The 25,044-nt window shown below is 45.2% G+C and overlaps 1 protein-coding gene and 1 pseudogene across 1 annotated transcript in view; both read left to right on the forward strand.

The window, feature by feature from the left end:
• Positions 1-25,044, forward strand: part of LOC146810553 (matrix metalloproteinase-21-like) — a 118,724-nt gene that overhangs the window by 90,277 nt on the left and 3,403 nt on the right. Inside the window, exons 6-7 of the mRNA XM_085617586.1 lie at positions 8,271-8,528; positions 17,634-17,806. Of these exons, the coding sequence (XP_085473712.1) occupies positions 8,271-8,528; positions 17,634-17,806 (431 nt within the window). The remainder of the gene's footprint in view (positions 1-8,270; positions 8,529-17,633; positions 17,807-25,044) is intronic.
• LOC146810554 (nucleoside diphosphate kinase B pseudogene) lies at positions 3,409-4,046 on the forward strand (annotated as a pseudogene).

Below are 25,044 nucleotides of genomic sequence, written 5' to 3' on the forward strand. Positions count from 1 at the left end.
GGCCCCGTGAACGGGTCACATCCTATAGGCCGATTTCGCTTTTGAACGCGGAGCCCAAAATCCTCGCCAAGGTGTTGGCCAACAGGTTGGTTGGCGTGGTGGGCGATTTGGTCCACCAAGACCAATCTGGCTTTATACCGCACCGCAACACGGCGCTCAATCTGCGGCGCTTGCACGGGGTGCTCGCGCGTGTCCCATTTGTGCGGGAGCCGGCCATCTTGGCGTCCTTGGACGCCACCATGGCGTTTGATACGCTTGAATGGCCATACATCTGGGCGATGCTGGCAAAATTCGGGTTTGGCCCGGGTTTCATTAGCTGGGTCAAATTGCTATATTCGGGCCCATTGGCGCAGGTGGTAGTGAATGGGCGAGTCTCGGCCCCATTCGCGCTGGGGAGGGGTACGCGACAGGGCTGCCCCCTGTCGCCTCTCCTGTTTGCCCTGGCCCTGGAGCCCCTGGCGGAGTGGCTGCGGTGGCACCCTTCTATCCGTGGTCTCCGCTGGACCCCCGAGCATGAGGACCGTGTGTCCCTCTATGCTGACGATATCCTTCTGTATCTCGCCTCCCCGCGTAAATCACTGATCGTCCTGGTTGATGTTTTGCGTTCATTCGGTTGCAACTCAGGCCTGGTCATCAACTGGGCGAAATCCTGTGTATATGTGCTTTCCGGGGAGGCTCCGGCCCTACCACGGGACTGTCCGATCCAGATTGCCTCCCAAGGTTTTCGGTACCTGGGTATCTATATCACTCTTGACCCGGAGGCCCGCTATGAGCGGAATTTGTTACCCCCCCTCCGGCGTTTGAGGGAGGACGTGGTGCGCTGGCGGCGTCTGCCGCTCTCGCCGCTCGGCCGAGCGGCCTTGTTTAAAATGATGTCCCTGCCACGCTTCCTCTACGCCCTCCAGAATACTATGGACTTGGTCCCGGCACGCTATTTCCGTGAGGTGGAGGGCCTCCAGCGGCGCCTGTTCTGGGACGGGAGGCCGCGCATTGCTCTGGCTAAATTGACGCTCCCGTGGTACGATGGGGGGGTCGCCCTCCCTGACATTAAACGGTATTACTGGGCCTCCCAACTAGCTGCAATTAATCATGGCCTTTACGGGCCCGCCTTGAACCCGGCATTTGAGATGGATAAGATGCTCCTGCCCGGTGGCGATTACAATCGAGCGCTCTACGCTGGCGCGCCCGACTCCCGTTTGACGGGACCGACGCGTGTCATGGTGCGTGTCTGGCACGCGGCTAATGCAGCTATGGGGTGGAAGGACCGTTTGACCCGGGCGTCACCGCTGTATGCGTCTGAGAGGTTGGGCTCCCTGTGGACGTCGAAGGGCTTCGAGAAGTGGGACACGATCGGAATCAGCACGGTGGGAGATCTCTGGACGAGGGGGGGATTCAAAACTTTTGAGACGCTGCAGGCGGAGTTCCAGCTGCAGGGCAGTGAGTACTTTCGGTACCTACAGGTCCGCCATGCGCTGGGCTCCGTCTTCCCGGATGTCGCATCCATTCCGGAGTCTTCCCCCCTGGAGGACAGAGTCCTAGATGGCCATGTCCCGGACAGCACGATCTCCCTCATATACAAAAAACTGATCAACGATAGATCGTGCCTGCTTACTAGTCTCCGCGAGGCTTGGGTTGCCGACGGGCTGGAGCTGGACGATGAGGATTGGATTTCCGCGGTGGCCTCTCCGAAAGAGGTGGCCATCCCGGCTCGCCTTCGTTTCGTCCAGCTCAAGATCCTTCACCGGGTTTACGTGACGGGGCCAAGGCTTCTGCGTATGGGTTTTGCTGGTGACGGAATGTGTAAGCGTGGCTGTGGTGCGTTGGCGACTTTCATGCATATACTGTGGGAGTGCCCGAAGGTGGAGCGATTCTGGCGTGGTGTGCATGAGGTCCTGCGTGTGGTGACGCGTGTTGCGCTGCTGCCTGAAGCGAGGAGATGCTTGCTGAATGTATGGGAACCGAATGACTATTCGGCCCCGCAGACGCGGTGGGTGACTCTGGGATACATGATAGCCAAGCGCGACATTGCTCAATTGTGGGGATCCCAGAGGCCCCCTGCGGTGTCGGCCTGGAAAGAGCATATGGATTGGTGTATGTTTCGTGAAAAGGTGGTATATGTGGCGAGAGGTAAGCCTGGGGCGTGGGTGAAACTCTGGGGCCCCTGGAACGCCTACCGCGGGGGTATTTGTGAGCCACCACTGCTACCGGCTGCCTCGCCTGCTCCGTCTCCCTAGATGGCCCCCCTCCCTCAGCCGCGGGCGCGCGGTCCCCCAGTCCCTGATCTATTCCCATTCCCCTCTCCAGAGTTCTGCTGCTGGTTTGGATCCCCCACTTATGGAGCACGTGCTGTTATTTTGGATCGCGGGTTGCCCTGCGGGTGTAGTTTTTTGGTGTTGTTTTGTTTCAAGAAAAGGGAACCGTACTGTGGGCTTGGAGCTGTGTGGCCTGCACCATTGATTACTCCTGTTTCACTGCTCTGCACTGCCTAGAGACTTTTACTGTATGTGTGCAATATGTTTTTGTCATTCTAGCGGCCGGCCGGATGGTTGTAGGCCCATACCTGTAACTTTTACGAACTGCAATAAACGGTTTCAAAAAAAAAAAAAAAAAAAAGAAGCTCATATATACCAGAGCCAAAGTGCCACCATGAAGTTCTAAGAAACTGAAGCCAGGATGCCACCAGGAAGCTCAACTGCACAGTGGAGAAAAGAAAATAATGAAGGCTAATATGGAGAAGCAGAACCATTCCATCGCCAAGACACAAACACAAGTACCCAATGCAAAATACCTGCTCAACGACGAGCCATTGCCTTCCGACAGTAGCGCATGAGATTAATACATTTGTAGCGTGAGTGGTATAATGCACTTTTGAAACGGACGTGCAAGGAGCAGAGCAGAACTCCAGTAGTGTGGACAGAAATTCCGTTCATGATTAACCAGAACACTTGCCAGGACAATCACTGCCTTAGAAAAGCTGACTGGTCTTGTGCAGCACCGGTCCACCTTTACTTCAATCCCAAGAGACAGCAGAGAGTCCGCTCTCTCACCCGCAGAAACACAATACACGATCGAGGGAAAGACCATGCAAGCCTCGGGGGCTCCAACTGAAGTCAGCAGAACAACCAAGCAGGACAAATACATATACACAAATCGTCCCGTAGGAGCTGGAAGAGCAGGAGTACCTTGGAGGAAACTCAAGAAAATTGCCGATAGAAAGTGGCAATGTTCAGAGGTCACATTGGAGGAGATCACATGCTAAGACAGAGTAGATCTGGCGGATAGGGGTTGGCTGGACCCAAGGAGGGAGGGGACTGCGCCAACTCTGGCGGGAGTCGGGCAGCGTGAAGGTGGGAGAGGGCTGCTTTCCTCCCTCCGGAGAGGTCAGCGGAGGGTTACCGGGGCAGAAAGGAAGCGGGGCGGACCATGGCTCTCTTCCACCCGCGCGGGCTGCTCCGGAGCCTCCGGGTGAGCTTCAACCGGCCCGGGTGGGAACAGGGGCTGCCTGCCGCCGCCTGGAGGATACACTGGAGCAGAAGCTACAGCAGCGTTCTCCCAGGGATCCAGGAGAGGACGCTGATTGCGGTGAAACCAGATGGGGTGCAGAGGCGGCTGGTTGGTGACATCATCTGTCGCTTCGAGAAGCGCGGCTTCAAGCTGGTGGGCATGAAACTCCTGAAGGCTCCTGAGGGCATTTTAGCAGCTCACTACCATGACTTGAAGAGGAAACCTTTCTACCCTGCCTTGATCCGCTACATGAGTTCCGGCCCCGTCATCGCCATGGTGTGGGAAGGCTACAATGTAGTAAGCTCTTCCAGGTCTATGGTGGGGGAGACCAACTCTGCTGAGGCAAAGCCAGGCACGATCTGCGGGGACTACAGTGTTCACATCAGCAGGAATGTGATTCATGCCAGCGACTCGGTGGAGGTGGCCCAGAAGGAGATCAGCCTGTGGTTCCACGGTGATGAGCTGGTGGACTGGGATCTCTGTGACTATGGCAACCTATACCAGGAATGAACACCCCTGGGCTGGGTAGGGTCACCCCATGCCCTCTGAGGGGTATCATTGGCGAGAACAAATGGCTACGTAATAAAATGGTGCAAGGTAGACCCTACAAATTTTCTTCAGACTCTAATAACGGGCCAGTATAGCAACTTCATGCTGTGTCTCGAGGAATCCCCTGACCCAATTGCGGTCATTGCAGCTTTTCAGAGCATTAAAGCACAAATCGGCAATAATTTAACAGGAACAGCTCGGGCTGGCGAGAGACAGAAGGTGGAGGGCTGGTTCAATACGGATTGTAGCAAAGCACACACTTTCTTAAAGCAGACTCTAAAAAAATAAATAAAAAAAAATGACAGGAAATTAGACATGCTAGAACAGTTTATAAAACTACATTACTTAAACAGAAAACAGAGTTAAAAGAGGCAGCGTGGGACGCCTTAGTAAAGGCGTGCAACATGACAGATAATACCGCCTTCTGGAAAGCAGTAAATGCTCCATTCTTTGTTGAAAAGAAAACTGATTTGATAGATATTGCTATAGAGGAGTCTGTATGGGTAAATTACTTTACCCAGTTATACAAGAAAGATGAACTGGTTAACTTAGAAAGTATTTGCCATATTCAGACGACTGTTAGTGAGCCTGTCCCCCCTGTCTCGTTTCCCCTGGGGATTTATTTTTCCATCGCAGAGACACAATTGGCACTAGCAGAAAGCTCCAATAATAAAGCTCCAGGACCCGATGGAATCCCCATAGACATCTACAAGGATAACATTCCCCTATGGGCCCCGCTCCTTACAAATGTGTTAAATAGTTATAACACTAAAGGATTCCCCTCCACGTGGCAGGAAGCGATAGTGGTGCCCATTTTTAAAAAGGGAGACCGAAGTGACCCTAAATGCTACAGGCCCATTTCATTACTTGACTCCCTGATGAAAGTGGCAGGAAGAATTATTTTAAACAGACTGCAAAAATGGGCTAAGGACGGAGATGTTCTTTCTAAATTCCAGTATGGATTTAAGTCAGGATTGGGCACCGTTGAACAAGGTCTTAACTTGGCTATATTAACCGGTAAATATGTAGTGGCAAAAAAGGGTAATTTGTTCTTGACATTTGTAGATCTTAGCTCAGCCTTCGATTGTTTGAGTCATGAAATCTTGTGGGATACCCTAAAAAGTCTTGGTATTGACTCAAACATTCTTAATTTTATTAAAGAATTGTATAGAGGGACAGGGGCAAAGGTGCGCTTTGGCAAGAAAGGCGAATGTACAAACAAATTCCCTATACTGAAAGGAGTGCGACAGGGCTGCATTCTGGCACCTTTTCTTTTTAATCTGTATATTAACGGCGTGGCAGACTTTTTAATGAATTTAGATGTAGACTATCCCAAAATTGCTGGTACGGCGGTGCCGATTTTATTGTACGCAGACGACGCCGTTATAATGGCAAGAACCCAAGTAGGCCTCCAAAAGGCGTTAACAAGTTTCTCAGAATATATGAGATGCAGAGGTTTAAAAATAAATATTGGGAAAACATTTACCATGTGCTGCTCAACAAAAAATACGATATCCTGTAATACCTTTTTAGAACAGACCAAGATAGAATTAACAAGCACCTTTTCATACCTTGGCATTGTTTTTAATAAAAGAGGTACTTGGAACACAGCAGTTGGCACAAGGAGCCTTGCATTTGCGCGTGCAATAGGTGCAGTAATACATTTTGCCAACAAATTGGGGGGTAGAACAGTCCGCATCTTGATGGATATTTACAAAGCTAAATGTGTATCAACTGCCATCTATGGGGCTGGTATTTGGGGGGTTACAGACTGTAAGGAAATCCAGGTAAAAGAAAATTCTTTCCTGCGCTATCTCCTCGCTGTCCCTAAATCCACCGCTACATATGTTTGTCATAAGGAATTGCATTTGGTCTATATAGTAGATTTAATTAAAATTAGTCCAGTACTGTTATGGCATAAGATATGGACCTCCAGGGCAACTGCCTTTAACAGAGCAATTATAGCAGACTGCATCAAATATGAGGGAGCTAAAAATATCCAGTGGCTTTCCTTTGTAAAGGATTTTATGATAAATATAGGTCAACCAGGATATTTTTACACTCCCTCCACGCTATCTACAATCTCAAGGAAAGCTGGAGAATCAACGATGGTTTGCGGAGGGAAAGAAGGCTTCTGTCATCCAACATTTTTCAATTTTACAGGGCCCTGGTTTGCAGCCGTATTTATCCCCCGAACTATCTAGTTATAACAGAATGTTATTAGCTCGGTTGAGAACTGGTAGCTATTTTAGGCTGATAACCTTTCCAAACGCAAACGACTGGTCGAACAGCTTAACTAAATGCCCACGTGATGATCTTTCAACACAATCCCCTATCCATTGTGTTTTATTTTGTAAATTTTATGCATGGGGGAGAAAGAGACATTTGAAACCTTTGCTAAAGACATGGGGCATGAGACAATGTAGACCTGCTTTTCTTAAACTGCTTTTACTGCAAGATGAAACGTGTATAAACGCAGTATCAAAGTTCTTAACATTTACAATTAGATATAGATCTTCTATGGCTTAATTTCAATTCTGTCTCGAACTCGATATCCTTAATACGATTCATTTAAACTGTCATGCTTTTGGATTTTTATCATTGTGTTTTATTTCTTGTATTAATTCCAATGTGCTTTTATGATTTTTTTTTTTTTTTAAATCGAATAAAGCTATCTTTGAATTGAATTGAATTGAGTAGATCTGGCAGCATAATCAAAATCTGTGCTGATCTCACACCAAGATCCAGTGAATAAAGAAAGCTTATTTTAAGACAAAGATTAGAAAAAAAAACAGAAACACACCAATAACGGACCAAGGTTTCTCACACACACCGCAGACAATCCAAAATATCTAGTCTGTTGTCAGTGTTTCCTTAAAACGTCAGATTGCAAGGGTGATGTACATGTACCAAAAGTACAGGAAAAACGGACTGAAGTCAAAGCAGTCATCTAAAAACCAGGAGCCCACCACCAGTTTTCTAGAAGAAGGTATGAGTATAGAGCTGTACAGTGCTTAATTTGTAAAATAATAGGTGCTGGGTCCCACATTTTCTTCAGAAGCCCGCCACTCCATAATGCCTGTGTTTTTTTATGTGCCGGTCGATGTATACTTGCAGTGCACCAGTTATTTTTGCTTTATGTACGCAACCTCAGATGTTAATATAACCAGAGGCCACACTTTTTGTTGTCTACGTTTTTGGAAAAATGTAACGCGATTCAGCCGTGCTAGAACTCGAGCAGCGAAACCTTAACTCTCTGAGCTATCCCACACTTTAGATGAAGCGCTCTATATCAGCCTAGTTCAGTCATGGAAAGTGGTCCTCCCCCTCCCTTTTAGGTAGTAAAATACTGCCATAGTATACCAAGTGATTCATCCAGCAAGTTACAATTTTCATTTTATTTTCGGTTCGAGACCACCACCTACCTCCACTTGGCTCCATCTATTTGATCCCTAACTGGTAAAATATATGTTGCTCCCTCATCCACTAGCCCTTTCTGGTCTAAAACATATTTATTTGTAAACACAGAAGCATTGCACATACTGACAAGTTCGTGCATAGGATCAAAGGGATCAGATGTATACATTGATAGAAGGTTGATAAATGGTAACATATTGGATTATATATAGCAGGAGGTTTTGAAGTGATACGGGGCAATTTAATGGGAACTCAGGAAACTTTCCATACCACTTAATACAACTCCATTTAATTCCACTCCACTCACCTCCCAAAGAAAAATAGATTTCAGAAAAGCGAGGCATATTGGATTTTTTTGTTTTCCATTTGTTTTACTATTTTTCTTGTTTTACTTTTTGTTTTATATATTTTCTCTTGCAATTCCTTAAGGGGTAAACCCCCTTCACCCCCCTTTCTCTCTCCCTTACTTTCCTGCATTGGCTTTCCCACTTGCCGTCAGTCCTTCAGCTATAAAAAGTGGTCTTTTTTCCTATCGCTCTTTTCTTAGATTTTTTTTATTGCTTTATTGAATAAATAGAGAAGGCTTTTGAATTTTGATTCTAAGAACTGTCACATTTAAAGTGTTACATTTCGAAGTGAAAAGTTGCCTGTTAAGATAATGCCAACTAGGACAGGCAGACAAGGACCCCAGTGGTCCAGAAGGAGTAGACGATCCTTGATTGAGACAGTGCAGTGACTCCCAAGATCCATTGAGTGGTTGTAGAGTTCAGTGAGTCTCTGACAATTTTCTCCTTTTATAGGCTCCTGTGAAGGGACCTTCAACACCGTGTTTGACTGGGTGCGAAGAGAAACAAGTTCTCAGGGAGAAGTTCTCTATCTCTTCAACACCTATTTCTTCAAGAAGAGCTGGTACTGGATGTACGAGAACAGGAGCAACCGGACACGCTTCGGAGACCCTCTCCCCATTAGGATCGGCTGGCGGGGACTCCCTGAAACAGACATTGATGCTTTCGTCCACGTGTGGACCTGGAGCAGGGATGCTCAGTACGTGTTTAAAGGTACTGCTGACCACCTTGAAAATGGAAAATAGACCTGCCAACCAAACATAAGAATAAGGTGTGGGCAAGTGGGTAATGGATACCATGCCCTAAAGATGTATATTAACTTCTTAAGACCAGAATTTGTTCTTCCGATAGAGTGGGTCGGAGATGGATGCGAGTGGCTGGGAATACGTATACAAATAACATAGTCTTAAGGAAAGTGGGGGGAATAAATGTAAATATGGTGTGTTTTCAACACATTTTTCAATATACAACTTTGTCCAATCATTGAAAGGATGGATGAGATTAGAGACAGCGCTGCATGGCTCAATGAATGAATAGTTGCATGGTAAGGGGTGAATGGATGAATTAATTCAAGAATGTATGCCAGTGAATAAAGACTTTTTCCAAGTCTTTAATCTTTCTTGCCATTCCATAATTTTCCGCATGTGGAGTTTTATGTTTGACAATCAAAGTAGAACTTTGAGCCGGTAGGGCTACTAGTTGTGTTTCCGCTTCCACTAGCCCAGTGCCTGCGAAGTCTACTTGGATTCTGAGCTCTGCTATCTTCTCCCCTAAATCAGAGTGAAGAGTTGCCAGTTCCCTATATATGTCCACCTTAAGATCTTCTTGCAGCTCCGTCTTAATGGCCTGTAAGCTAGCCATCAGATCTGCTTTTGTTAGGGCCACAGTTGATAACCATATCGCCTGGGCAGTCTAGTCTGTAGTAGTCTACCCTCGTGAAGATGGGGTTACATCAAAGAAGCCTGTGACTATCTTCTGGGCATGATGCTTGGGTGATTAATGTAGAGGCTGTATGTCGTTTCCCAGGTTCCAATAGACCCATGCCTTAGAGCCCACTTATTCTTTGTCAGATAGGAACCTTAATGTTGCATGTGATGAAGCTTGGTGAGCCAAGACTGCCATTAAGTGCTCATGCTAAAGGAAAGACTCCCGCTGTGGACTTGTGCCAATTATTCTCTCCCCTCCTTTGCAGCCGGGACAGCTCTCTGGGACTACGGTGCTCTAACTTTCCCACCAAGGAGGAGCTTCAAGTTGGGGGGATTGGGTCTCTTCTCTGTGAAAACCTAGGATGGTGCAGAGTGAGCTCAAGTAATGGTCGCAACCTCTTTCTCAAGGACGCCATTAATAGTTCCCCTTGGGTTGCGGTAGGTCACCATGAGCTTAGTTTTTTCCTGCCAGCCAGTCATTGTAGGTCTTCTGTCTCTGGGCCAACGTCACCTCCCCCATGCAGTGAACTCTGCTCCTCATTTCTCTGATGGCCTCACAAATTATTTCTGCGGTCAGTAGGGGCTTACAGCACTGTGCCCCAATCAGTGTCGAAGAGGGTACCTTTTGCCATCTTTCTGGACCGTGGGCCTCTTAAGGCTTTGAATCTTGTAACAGAAGCATGCTGTGTGGCGAGAGGTAAGAACCACCGTATCTTCAGGAGGTAAAAGGCCTCCTCATGACACCCCCTCTTATCAGTTTTGCAGGCCAACATCATATGGTGGTGATCTTTTTTTCAGCACAGAGGCCATCAGGACCAGTCATCTCTAAGCATGTCATCCATCTTCTGCTCTCTGTCTGGGCAGCTGACAAACTCCTCTCTGCCTCACCGTTGACCCACATACCCGTACCGATCATATATGGGCAGTCAGTGAATGCAATTCATGGTGGGTACCCGACACGAACAGGCAATGAAGCGTATTCCTTGATCCCCGTGGGTCTGAGTGCAGAGCCCCAATAGAGTGTGTCCATCTTGGTCCGCGTTTAGGCTCCAGCCATGAATAAAGACTTTTAGCCACATGGAGCAAATGGTCTCAAAGCACTGACCAAAGGTGGGTGCTCTGGTTTTGATTTTAGCGTCAACATAAAAAATTCACCCTCCCCAAACACTAGTGTCATCAAGCTTTAAAAAATATGTATAGCCTGGATGTATTTAGCCCAGTGCACTGGTTCAAAGCCTCAAAAAACCAAAAAGCATCAGGCCCTGATCTAAAACGGGAGAGAGAACAAGACAACCATGCAGTGGTTGAATTGCACAGAAAACACGCCTCAATTCTAGCCTCCATCCAACCACAGTGCGTGATCGTAGGCAGTTACCCTTCCACAGTGCATCCCTTTCCTCATCATCACACAAGAGCACCCTGTAACACAACAGCCTAGGGTGTGCCCTGCACAAAAGCAAAAGACCATAATGCTACTCCACCCACAGCAACACTCCACGCCACACACAGGGACAAAAGACAGCTCTCCTTCTGGTTCACCAATAGCATTGTCACCATTACAATGATGGTGGGGGCATGAGTGTTTCGAAGCTTATTACTAAACAATTGCCATCCAATGCAATGCAACCTAATACACCAAACTGAAATGCATTGCACACATCAGATTATAAAGAAATACACTGTCTTGAACCTTGAAGAGGTTCCATCCTGTATGTACTCGTCTTTCTGAGCAAAGCAACAGCAGACCCCTCACACCCACTACCCAAAAACACTGAAGGTCAGCACTGTTTGTGGCGACAGTGCAGGAGAACGGAATCACCTAAATGCAAAATCAAATGGTTTTGAAGCACGCTTCAAAACCATTGTTTTTCATTGTTTATTTTCAAATTGTGGAAGTGCTGCAGGCAGGAAAAATGGCCTGCCCACCCCTATAATAAAACTGGCTCCCACAGCAGTGAAACCACCCCCACCCTTCCAGCCCACTGGGAAAACGCCCGGCGCTTGGTACAGCCAGTCCAGGCCTGGCCCGGGAAAATCAAAGTATTGCTCAGAGTAACATCTGCTGGTCAGGTATGGGAGGCTGATCAACAATCAGCTCTTGGGGAGGGAGAGCATGGTACTTATTTTACAGTGATACCTGCTGTCAGAGAGGGGGGGTGTTGTTCCAGAAGGAAGAGCCCATTACCGCCCTTCTAAAAGTGGCATAGGAAAGATGTCAAGTGCGCTAATGCAAGCACAAAAATGGTCCCAATGCCCCTGGTTGGGTGATAATAGAGGCCTTAACTTGGCTATAATGTGTCCCTCAAGCGTCTGGGCCATGGTGGCACTGCACCTGCTGCACTAATGATGGCTACAGCCTGCTTCTCTTACTGCTGGTACAGCAACAACTACTTTGCAATGAAAGGCAACTACTTCTCTTACAGTGACACCTTCTGGTCAGGGCAATAGATGCAGTATTAAAACAGCCCAGGGGATGAAGACATTGCCACTATCACCGTCAAACCCCTGAAAGGAAAGCAGCGATTGGGGAGGCAGCGAGAAGCCAGCACTGCTCTTAATAGTAATATTGTGGGAAGGAATCCCATCCCCAACTGTGCAGGGAAAAACAACTGATGCTTGTACGGTGACATGTTTCTGACCACAGCTACAGGTGCTGCTTAATTGACAGAGCCTCACCTAAGGAAGGCCCATATAATGGCCTTACAGAGACAGTTAATTTCTTCTTGAGCGATGGCACATTGAGTGGGAGCAGGGTTTATGTATAGGCCAAAGTTTCACACCTGGCATACATTATAAAGATATTGCAAGTCGTCGAGGAGTTCCATGACCATACAGACGAACAAGACCAAGGGCCCAGTTTCTTTGAAAGGTCATGGAACTGCAGGTGACTTGAAAGATCCTTTTCCGTATGGCAGTGGGTATTTTGTTCATTACAAAACATTATCACACCATCACCCTTCCATCAAGCTGCTTACATTCTAGGTATCTTGCTCCTTCATGTTCACTGCAGACCAGAAGGATAAAAGCAGGCAGAATCTGTAGTGCAAAATTAAACACACCTAAAATCAGTTAGTAATTTTTGAAAATATATATTTAAACTAGTTTACTGTGAGTCAGATTAAAAATGCTATACCTCAGGATATGTGGAAACATAATGAGAAAACAATAAACATGTTCCCATACGTATTGCAGTGAAGCAGCTACATCATTTCATTATTACAGGTGTCTAGAGACGTCACAACCGCCTTTAATAATGAAATTAGAAACAGGCTTTTATACAGAGATTGCAGGCTCCCAGGTATTATGATACTCTAAGAGACTCCTTTGGCGCAATTCACAAAGGAAATGCTAATTTGCTTTGAAATTGGCCCTCATGCTAGCTGGCAGAAGTGAACAAATGCACACCTAGAAAAGCACAAAAATTGAGTTTTGCCTGTGATCTGCCTCACTTGCAGCACATCCCAAATTAACATGAAGAGGCGCTAGCATTGCAAACCAACAACACACTCACTGGGGCTAGACCTGCTACTTGTGAAAGGCAGCAATTTTTGGCCACTCTCCTTTGTTGCTTGACACCTCCTTCTGCAGAAGCATTAGTTCATTGCCAGTCTTAGTAAGGAGTTAAAAAATAAAATTGCCAACAGCCAATTGCCGAGTATAGTCAATTTACGGCCATCCAGTGGTATTAAAGCTTCTTTTCACAGATGTCTGCAGACAGGGGCATAGCTTTGGGAAAGGATGTTTAGGGTGTCACAAATGCACTTTTGGCTTGGTTGTTGGGTCTGGGGGCCCTGAGTCTGGTCTGTTATATCTGTGCTGGTTTTTAGGTCTCGCCCGGCGTTAGCAGCGCGCATGCGCTGCACTCGCCATGCGAGGGCTTCTTGGAATCAATACGGATTTCGAAGCTTACAGAGGCGGACTTGAAGCCCCGCCCATCTTTTTCATTTGCTGGTGTCATCATCCATGGTAAACGCTGGATCACGATTGAAAAGAAGGCTTACTAGTCCCTCCTTGTTACCGCCCTGTCTACTTTTGGCCCCGCCCACCGGGATTGGATCTCTCACTTGCGGCGTTACAGTCTCCTTCATTAGCTGGGACACACTATATTTTTCGCACGACGCCGACAGCTTGTTCTAAGCAGGTTACCGGTATTGCCCCCGCTTAGCTGTGCTATACTTCCCCACTAAGGATGTGCTACTCATCGGTGAACATCTTTAAACGGGGTAGTGGTAGATGATGGATAATACGAACATTACACGTTTTAAGAAATAAATGGCAAAACTACATTGGCGACAGACTCAAATGCAGCATATACAAAGGCAATTCTACAAGACGGGTGGGTTTCTATTGCTCGTGTCTTTGAGCACTGTGTCCCCATCCAAGATGGCCACTTCGCCTATAGTCTAATACGAAGAGTAGTTCAGAAGTCCTATTTCCGTGTTTACTAGATAGTTGGTGCAGTCACAGTAACTAGAACTCCCATAGGAATCCATATTTTGGTTGGTGGGGTTAAAGATATTTATGGAGCAGTACAAAGAGGCTGGGATCAAACCCGAGCTATGTCAGATCTGATTTGAAGCTGGAGCGCAGTCTATTCTCTCCTTAAACTGAGTTGCTTTCGAAGTAGAGCTGGTATCTCTCATAAATGTTCCTCCGTGAAGCATATTGTCTTGCAAAGCTTCTGGATTGTCATTGTGCAGAGTGCTTCCTGTTTATTTCAGGGCACACACGGTCACCGGGATGTTGCTGGGCGAACATCAATGGAAAAAGTTCTCGCATCCAACCTGGCTTCGTTCAAGAGGCACTGCAGCAAACTGTAGATAAGAGGTTTCCTTTCTGTTGTAGTGCCCCAAAGCACACCCTTGCCATAATGGCCATTGTGCCTTTCCTGTTCAGTTCCAGGCAATATGCTCTGCAGTTGTGGCCTCTCGGGCAAGCTAGAACTAATGAGGATATCAGGGTGGTTGCTTGTAATAACATACTTACCCAACATACTGTCGGCCTACTCAAAGATCAAGTGACATGTCTAAATTCAGAGAGAGAATCAGATGCTCGGGGGGCTTGGAGCCGGCAAATGTGAACTCTGTGCATGGTGCCTTTGAGCTTAACAACCCCACAGTGGCTGCCTTTTCCCAGCCGGCACTCTGAAATAATTCTAATTACTTTTACAGTTTCCTTACTTAGCTGTTGTTTCACGCTTCAGTGTCATCCACATCATCTTTTCTTAATGGAGCTTATTTCGGACTGTTACTTTCCATAAATTACCGACTTCGATACGCAACTACACTTTTCGAGGTCCAACTTTTTAAAAATTTCAATGTGGGCTTCATTATATATAAATACTTATCTTAAAGGATTAATGTTTTCAAAGGCGAACACTATGGTGTAGTCAGTCTTACACTTTTTGCTGGTACTGTGGAACTATTTTGTGATTTAGTAGTCACAACCGTATAGCATTTGTCAGTGAAAACTGTTTTTGACTAAAACACTTAAGTTATTTATTTTGTTGTGTTTGTTTCGTTATGTGGTCACTGCAGTACTCATATTAGTGGGCGGGATAGTGCTCAAATTACAAAATGGCATCATTTACTCTACGTCCTCGTAAAACGAGCTCTGACCATGAAGGAGAAATTTGGAAAAAATCCAACCTGTCTTAACTCTTGCTGTCTGAAAAAGACCATTTAACCATATATATAGTACTCCTGTGTTATTAAATCTATTATTATACTAACCAAAAATTGTAATGCAGACATCATTTAACTCACTCGAGGGCAGTAATGCAATCTTTAAACAAGCATTAAAAATGTAAAAGGTCTCGCCTTTCATTAAGTTAAAGCCATTTGCTTTGCTAAATAATGCCATTAGCAAAGCAAATGGCTTTAACTTAATCAAAGGTGAGACCTATTGCATTTTCAATGCTTGTTCTGGTGGTGTGCTAAGAATAAAAGGCTGAACAGTACCCGTTGATGTAAAACAGGAGAAACAAATATATACATCTGGTGGCTGAATTTCCAAATGTGAAACAAGATAACCTAGAATCAATACCGACTTCTCTGCTTGTCCAAATTGTGTTATCCTAAGCAAACATTTTATTTCACAGTCTTGTTTTTTTTTATTATCCTATATGAGAGCACTTTTAAATACAGGAATGCGTGCTGTACAAGCACCTCTTATGTTTGATAGACTAGAATGTTGCTCCATCTAAAATAAGGATCCAGGCCACATTTAGGGTTTACACGACTGACTTGCTTCTTAGTTCATTAATGACATTGTTGTTAGTAAGCGAGCCATTAATGTTTCTAAATTCATGTTAAAAAACTATCAATTTTAAGAAATGTCTGTCTATGCAGTGATATAATCGGATATTCTATTAAATGCTTTCTTATGTTAAAGAAATAAGATTTTTTCAATTTTGAAGAGACAGTATAATATTTTTACATTATGCTTGTTGCACGATCTACATGCCAAATGTTTTCATGGCTTGTCTGGTGCACTGACTCTTAGAACCAAACCAGACCCTTAGCTCAGCTCTGGCTTGACTAATTAATTTGCTGGCGTACTCATCTCTATTTGCAAATCATGCTTACTACATGGGGCCAACAGTCACTTAATAAAGTGATTTTGAAAGGTGAGGACTCGAAACACCGATTTGACAACTCTACTATCAAGAATTCTCGGAGCAGAGACAAATAAGCGTGCGTGCAATGAAGACCAAGTAACTAAACTTCAGTAAAGCATTATCTGATAGAGACAGAATCTAGCCACAGATTCCTTACTTTAGAATCCTCCCCCAGGTGCGAGATTGGATCCAGCTATTTTTCTGTATTAATGTCATCCATGTGATGTGAGGTTGACGGAGTCCATATAACCCCCTCGCTGACATCAGCTTCTTCTGTGACTATTTTCCACACCCAAAACGTGGAGCCACATATAGAAACTGCCTATTGAAACAGTGTGCTAAAATAAAGGACGCCTTTGTATCAAATAATCACTGAATTCTTAATTCAGTAGGTGAATTTTCATAACTAAATCATTGAGACCAAAGAAGACTCAGTTCGCAGAGCGAGGAAGATCATTAAGGTATCTGCCGCTAGATCCTGTCTCTACCAGATAATATGTTACCAAAGGTAAGTGTGCAATAAAGGGCTCCCTCAAGACCTATATCTCTTTTGTCACAACAAGACTAAGTTCAACATGAGCTCGACAAGCAATTAGATCATATCAACAAGATTAACAAAATTGATTTTAACATCATTGTTTATTTAGCTTCTTTATATATTCAAAAGTAATTAATTTCTTTCTGTTTTTTCCTTAAAACTTTTTTTTGGATATATATACGTAGATAAAAGTCAACAGTATTTACACATACAATTCAGGAGTACATACAGTATACTGTTAAACAAGTAACCCCTGGAAAAGAATCATGTACATACACCAAAACGACAAGATACAAAACTCATCCAGACACATACAGACTCATACAGCATTCACAAAAAATAAAAAAAAACGCATCTAGGAAAAGGGGAGACTTAAGTTTGCAAGATCTCCACGACCAAGTGTGATGTGTATGTTCAACAGAATCTGAACATTAGGTCGACGCGCGTTTCGGTGGCATGAAACGCGCTGTGGCGGTACTACTCCCTTCATGCCACCGAAACACACGTCGACCTAATGTTCAGATCCTGTTGAACAGATACATCACACTTGGTCATGGAGATCTTGTTCATTTTTTGCGGGCAGAAACTTAAATACATATATATATAGTGACTGGATTTACCAAAGAAAAGTAAATCTGCACCCATAAAAGTACTCATTGAATAGGTGTGAATTTACTACTCTTGGAATTCACAAACATTGGACTTGTAGGCTTGGAAAGCTGTACCACTCAGATTTCCAGGTATGCTACTGGCAATCCAGGTGATGGGATGAATTCTTGCAAATACTCTAACCAGCAGCAATCGCTAAGGCTAGTATTTCAACCAATCATTTTTCGCACACTGTTCACATCTAGACAGAGGCCCATTATTACAAATCAGTATTGACTCTGTTTTCAATGGAAACAGTCCATCCCAAACCTTGGTCATCTCACCCCTCCATCCTCCAGCCCACTTCTTTTTTAGATGGGAAATTTGAGATTCACAACTCCCAAGTGTCACTAAGCTACACCCCTCCTGCAGTCCATAGCACCAGTGGTAGCAGAATAACAATAAATGTGCAGAACGGAGCCTGTGCCTACAGAGTGCCTGCACATAAGACCATTAAGGGTCATGCACATTGTAGATGTAGAGTCTGTGCATATATGTGCTGCTTCTTCACGCATTTGATAATAAAAAGTCCCCAGGAATGAGTGTGTCAGCAAACAGGCCTAAAATTAGTCTTTCTGTATCATCAGGTAACCAGGTGTGGCGTTATGACCCGGAGAAGGATATGGCTTTCACAAAGGATGCGGAGGGAAATAGCTATCCCCAGTCAATCAGCGACGCCTTCCCCGGCATCCATGGGCCCATCGACGCAGCTGTCTTCGACAGGGGAGAGGGCCTCATCTACTTCTTCACAGGGAACAATGTAAGTGCCCGTTGGTGATTTACTTTTCTTTCTGGTACGATTTGTTGAAAAATCACAAACATGCTATACGTGCAGGGATTCTGAAAATTAGTTGTTTAAAAACCACTGGTTACACCTAAGCATGGGTACTTCATTGTGGTGGCTTATCCGGCTCGAGCGGGTAATTTTGTATGACTGGCCAGGGGAGTAGCAACTGTTGGTGCAGCGGTGCAGTGGCTCGGGGTCCAGAGCCTTGAGGGGCACATTGAACCTTGACAATTGCTGAATTTCTCTACCCCTATAGCAGTATAAGGGGTCATTTTCTTTACTTGCACCAGGGTTGAAGACTTGCTTGCTCCGCTACTGCCTTGCTCAGGACAATGTTCTCAGCTCTAATAGGATGGGCAGCCTGAGCAGCAACACCCAGTCTCAGCAGTGGCGGTCATCCTCACCTGCTACAGCAATGTCCTTGGTGCCAGTTGCAGCCTCTGGGTCGATCTCCTCACAATGGTGTCCTCTAGCATTTGCTGCCTCTGGCCAGCTAAGGCTTGTCGCTCAGCAGTGACAATCATTTCCTACACTTTGGCACCAGTCCTCAGCATTCTGCCTGGTGACACAAGTAGTTCAGGTACAGTCTTAAATGCAGCTTACATGGAATCTGAGTAGAGTGACCGGGTGACGCCTTCATGACATGAGTAACTCCTGGCTTCCCACTCTGGGGAAAGTCAGCTTTCTCTGGGGCCTCCTCCCTACTGAAACACTTTGGATTTCTCCTCATTAACAGCCTCTTCTCCTGTGGGGCTAGGCACACTGCTTCCCTCGCTCAGCAGGCAGGCAGGATTTTAGGCAGTTTAGGCAGAGGCAGTTTAGGCAGACCTTCAACTCCTCCAGTAAAAAGTGCAAGTTTCAGGTGATGTTCCCTCACTTTTGGGAGACTGGCTATCCGGCAGGCCATGATTCCACAGCAACTCAAATAGTACGTGTGGAGCACTCCTTCCCTTTGCCATGAAGAACACAGAAATGGAACAAAGTGGGTGGCTTTGATCACACTTTCAACACATTTTCCAGAATGGGGATGTGGTTCCACTGTAAAAGGTTCAAAACCATTTTGAGTTGGTTTTCTTTCACATGTCATTTCCAGGCTGCACAACAGACACTGCCTTTATGCAAAGTGATGGGGGCACAATGAAGTGTAAGAGCTCTTCACCTACCTGTCATTAGCCTTCCTGAAGCACTGATTGGAGAGAGACAAAAGGAAGGCCCCTGCCTACAAACTTAATCACATTGAATTACAGAAATTGCAGAACCACTCCTCACACCTACTACTAATCAGGAATCAGCAGCCCTTTGCTAGCAAGGCCCTCACTTAATTTCTAAAGGTAGTCCTCCCTCCTTCCTCCTCACTTCAGTGTCTCAATCTCCACCATCCAGCCAGAGGAATGCAGCCAATACACTTTCACTGTCTGGGAAGCTAATATCATCTTCTATCTTGTGCCATACTAAATCAGGGGCACCCAAAATGGATCCCACTGGCCCCAGTACTCAGGCACAAACACACACAGATTCCTACTGCCATACATAAGCTACACATGGTATCTGATAAAAGGTTTCTTGTAAGTATATTGAAATATTCATTCAAAGATTATATCACATTGAAATTCGGTGTGGTTACACAAACAATAGTCCTTTATTCACAATAGCTATAATGTAGTCTATGCCAATCAATAATCACTTAGTTCAGACACCAAACAGCCAACTTGTATATAAAGGTAAACTTCTTTGTTAAGGTTTATTTATATTTGGTCACTTGTTTGACTTCCAATGGCAATACGTTTCCCAAAGTCAGCAACATATTTCCAAATCTCCACAGATACCAAATTCCTCTTCTTTCCAAACAGCAGATGGTTTCCCATTTTTCTCTACTTTTTGGATACCATTTATTTGCAACATCAGGAACATAAAAATACATAATACTTCATGCATCAGAAATGATTTCAGTCATTGTCATCTTCCCCACAGTCAGTATCAGAAGTTTGAATGTTCTATTACTTAGACTCTGGCTCCTGCAGACAGCGTTATAACACAGAATTGCTAAGGAAAGTAAATTCATCACCAGTGGCGGCTCGCTCGGAACGTGGGCAGTGAGCGGGATTAAAACAAAATTACTCAAATGAACTTACCCTTGTCTGCTGCGCCAATGCATGCCTCTCCCGCCGCCGCATGCCTCTCCTCTGTCTGCTGGAAGCACTGGAAGCACCTAGGCTTCCAGACTCTCTCAGCCAATCACGACGCTGCAGAAGCACCATCGTGATTGGTCTAAGTGTCTTGTTAGGACACTCAGGCAGTGCTTGGGGAGGCTGGGCATGTTCTTCACAGGGCTGTGCAACACAGTCCAATGGAGAATATGCCAAGTGGGCATGACGGTTTGGCCGGCCCTAGAGGGCTGGCCAAACTGTTATGTGCACTTAGAGGAGTGCAAACCACTCCTCCCCTACTCTGGCGTCACGGAGCAAGCCCCTTTCCGACTCCTGCATAGAAAACGAAAATGATAATAAAGTAGTTATTATCATTTTCTTTTTCGCACTGGTGAAATAGCAGTGGGGCGACGGTCCTCTGCCTTAGCGGAGGAGCCGCCACGTCTCATCATCACTCCTCACTTCCACCCTCGGCCAACATTCCTTACCACATGCAACAAGCAATAGCCAAGGTGGGACCTTTAATCGCTTCATCGCCTTTTCCTAAGTCCATTTCTACACTTAATAATCTACTATAGGATACCGCAAACTACGCCAATTGCCCCCCCTCAGAACACTACAAACCTAAGACCTTAGGAACCATACAATGGTAACCTGTACAACATATTATCCACAGTATGTAATGTCTAAACACACTAATGTTTCCTAACACTGATCTTATTTGTCTGAAGTTTATCACCTGAGTCTAATTTAGAACTACTCTGTATTCCTCATGGTTCTTCCCATGCCCTCAGCTTCCTCTCTATCATCACCATCTCTTCAAATCTCCCTCTGTGTTCTTTGCTAGGAATGGAACATTGGGTCTAAAGAACATTGAGGCTCTCTGGACTCTCTGATAGATGGTACCACTGCTCTTACTCCCCTATGACCTAGGTTCTTCCAAGAAGATGGGCCCACTCTCCCTGTCAACTCATCTGTGATACTTGTGGTATGGATGAGACAGATAACCAGAAGCTTCCACCTAGTATCGTAAAGGACAGAGAAAATGGGAACCTCTGCCAATATTTAAATAGTTTCCTGCTCAACCCTTGCATCAATGTTCTGCTTTCTCTACACATCGAGTAGGTGTATGGAGTATATATTAAAAGATCGTCACCTGTGACCCCGTCCCCTCATTGTGGAAAGCATTTTAGCCTTCTCTCTGTAATCGTGGAATTTAGCTATGACTCATGGGTGCCTTAACCTATTGATTTCCATACGAGCACAGTTTAGGAGTTTGTTAAGACCCCCCCCCCCCCTAATTCATCCACAAATATATGGTTACTATTTTCCATGATATTAAGTTCCACCTCTCTAGGTGTTTGCTTTCTCTCTTCAGGAATGTTTTCCTGTTTTTAACAGTGCCCAGTTTGTGAGATAGTTCCTACTCTCTCTTCTCCAACCCCAACACCTTTGCATATAGGAATCTGCCAAGCCTTTCACATGTTGGGCTTCCTCGAGTTTGCAGATTCTTTATGCAACTTCATCAGAGCAATTTTTTAGCTCAGTAATCGAGCCAGTCACTTCTGTCTGCATCGAGTGGTAGTCCGTGATTAAGTCCTTGATATCTTCCTTGGTGGATGCTTCCTTCTGCTAGTCTTCCACAGTGCTCAAGCTTGTTGTGTCCGATGAACTTTGTGAGAGGGCTTGAGCTGTTTTAGATTCTAGGCTAATTTTTGCTTGCTGGACATGGTGAATCTACAGGCTTCATCCGGAAGCCCATCTCCCCCCATATCCTCTCACCCTGCCATCTTCCAAACCTCTCCTATCCTGCTTGCTTCCCTTCAACACCTTCATTCCACTCACTCCCTTAAACACCGCACACCACAACTCCTCTCTTTCACCCTTCCCTAACACTATTCCTTGGCCTACTCCCTTTCCAACCACCTTCCTCTCCAACACCCTCCCTCTCAACCCTATTTCCACTACCCCTCTTCAACCTCCCACATGCTTCCCACCACACAACTACTTCTTTCCATTGTACTCCCTCAACCCTTTGATACAGATGGTAGCTCCCTATTCTTCCCAGATTTATTTCCCTTTCACATGCCCAGCCCCCCCCCAAGTCTCAGATCCTTAACTCACCCCTGCCCACCCAACAATATCGCTCTCCTTTGCCCCTTCCCATAAATACCATTGGCTCTCATAGGATACCCCTGCTATCAATCCTCACTGTTATCTTTCCGCAACCATTCTATAAAAATTCTGTCTGCTCACTCCTTCCCATCAACTCCTTTCGCCACTCTCTTTTTTTCCATTTATTACTCCACCCTCAAAATGCCCTCTCCTCCATGACTGTCAACTCACAAAACCTACTCCTTAACCCTAGCTCAAACACATCCCTTCTTTAACGTTTTTTTTAAACTCTATCTGCTCATATCATCCCTCCACACCACACATCCCCTAGCGTCTGCCTTTGCTACATTTGTCCCTCACCACACCATCCTTTTCTATACCTTATCTGCTGACCCTTCACTCTTTCCAAACTCTGCCCTCCTCACGTTTCATTCTCTGCTGCTAGGTCCACCAACCCCTCTCAGCTATCATCTGCATTCCTCATTCTTCATAACTCCATCATCCTCCCCATGAATTCATGCGCATCCTTCCTCACCAGCCTTATTTTATAGCAGATTACCCGACTGATACACCAAAACAACTTCACTTCCCAATACCTCTACAAACCATTGACACACAAGGTCTCAACTGTGATCACACCCTGTGTTATCTCATTCCCTACCAACAATCTCAAAGCATGATACTGAGCTCCCAGGAAAGAGCATATAAATGTAACTGTCGAGAGAATGGGAGAAACTGCCAAAGCAGGTGAGAGCTCACAACAGCGACCACCAAATAAAATCAAGGAATTAAGATGCTTTGGAATCGCACATTTTCTGCAAGCAGGTACTCAGGATAACAAGACAGACATGGACAGACCCCAGAGAACAGGGGCACAGTTCGATGTAGATTAGCATGATCGCATTGCTTTAAGCAAATCACAGCTAAGGAGAGCAGACAATATCAGAATAACTTAAAAACTCTCAGCAGTAGAATCATCTGCTTTCTTTCCACACACAATCTCAAAATAAGTAGGAAAGTATAAAGATACCCTACACAGTTCAAAGTCTATGAGGACACAAGCAGACGGACCAACCAACATTGCTGAAATAATTTAGACGTAGAGTCAAACAACCCACCCTCACTACGATGCACTCCAGATAGACAATCCTAAAAGACTTCACACAGCAGGTCGCAACTAACCGTCCTTCTTTGGAATATAGCTACAAGAAAAACTCAACACTCAACTCAACATTACTCTCACTTTATTGGAAGTGGCATTCCCACTGGATACTTACTACGGATGACACTCTTGGGGCTAATCCATAACCACAGGCACATATATCTGCAAATAAAAGCATTAAGGGGCCGTGCAACTGGTGAATGTGCATTATATAAAAATTGTGCTATATTACATTGCGTTACCTTTGTGCCCAGCCACTTCATCCCATCATTGGGCCAAGTCTGTTACACACTGTGACTGACTGTCACATCTGTGCCCCGAGGCTGAGTCCAAGACCAGCCTTGCGCCGTGGACAGACAAGAAGTCCATATGGGGTCATGAGAATGTGTTCCCTGCAGGTTGAGTCCCACAGCCATAGTTGTCGCTAACTAATAAAACCTCAATTAGATACTTAAAGTCGCCTGCAGTTTCGGATTTCATGCAGGTAGTGCAAATGACTATCGCACCAGAATCTCTATACCATGACGGATAAAGGGCTATCTTAAGATCTCCGGCTGGGAAAGTGCCGGGCCCTGACATCATCCCCATTGATTTATATAGACATAACCCTACTTTTTGGGTCCCTTTACTGACAACTGTGTTCCGGCCTGGAATAAAGGGATCCCTGATGAAATCATGGCAGGAAGCAATAATTGTGCCCATTTTTAAAAAAGGGGACATGAATCTCCCAGCTTGCTGAAGCCCCATTTAGTTGTTGGATGCATTTTTTAAGATTTGGGGGAGAGTCATTCTTAAGAAGTTGGAAGACTCAGGTGAGGCTAATTCCTTTTTTTTACCTGTCCAATATGGTTTCCGAACAGGTCTGGGCACGGTGGAACAATCTTTAAACCTATTCCTAATGATGAGTAAATATGTCAAAACCAGGAGAGGTTCGATACATATGGCCCTCATGGACCTCTCCTGTGCTTTTGACCTGGTGAATAGTACAAAACTTTGGGACCTGATGGAAAAGGCGGTTATTGACGTTCCCCTGTTAGACCTGATCAGGCGGCTGCACTGGGACACCACTATTAAAGTGCGTTTCAATCAAAATGGAGATTGCACTAAGCCGATCCGGTCAACCTGTAGTGTAAGGCAGGGATGCATTTTAGCTCCCTTTTTATTTTTATTTGATATCAATGCCCTGGACTCAGTGCTTGTCAAAACCAGAAAAAGACCTCCTTAAGGTTGGACCTCGCCTAGTTGCTGTCCTTTTATACACCGATGATGCGGTTTTAATAGCGTGCACAGCAAACGGCCTCCAGATCCTGCTTGATTCTTTAAATTATTGTATGGGTAACCATGACCTAAAGGTGAATAATCAAAAATCGTATATTACGACCTGCGGTCCCAAGAACATATGTTCCCGAATTTTTTTTATTGGGGAATTCCAAATGTCATGGTCCCCAATTTTAATTACTTGGGTATTTTATTTGAGGCTAACTTAAAATGCAACAATCTACTTACCCAAAGAGAACAGAAGCTTGCAGGGACAGTTTTTGGATTTGCAGGGAAATTGGGAAATTAACCATCAAACAGCTGGTTTCGTTGTACAAAAGCAAATGTCTCCCAATGGGGATATATGGGGCAGGAGTTTAGGGTTATGTCAACTTAAGGTGCCTTCAAACACAAGAAAATAAATTCATATGTAGGCTTTTACCTGTTCCCAAAACTATTGCAAGTCATATTATACATGCAGAACTGAGAATTCCCTACTTGGAGGACATGGTGAAAATAGCTCCCCTGCT

This window comes from Triturus cristatus, chromosome 7, assembly GCF_964204655.1.
Source record: "Triturus cristatus chromosome 7, aTriCri1.1, whole genome shotgun sequence".
Taxonomy (NCBI): Eukaryota; Metazoa; Chordata; class Amphibia; order Caudata; family Salamandridae; genus Triturus; species Triturus cristatus.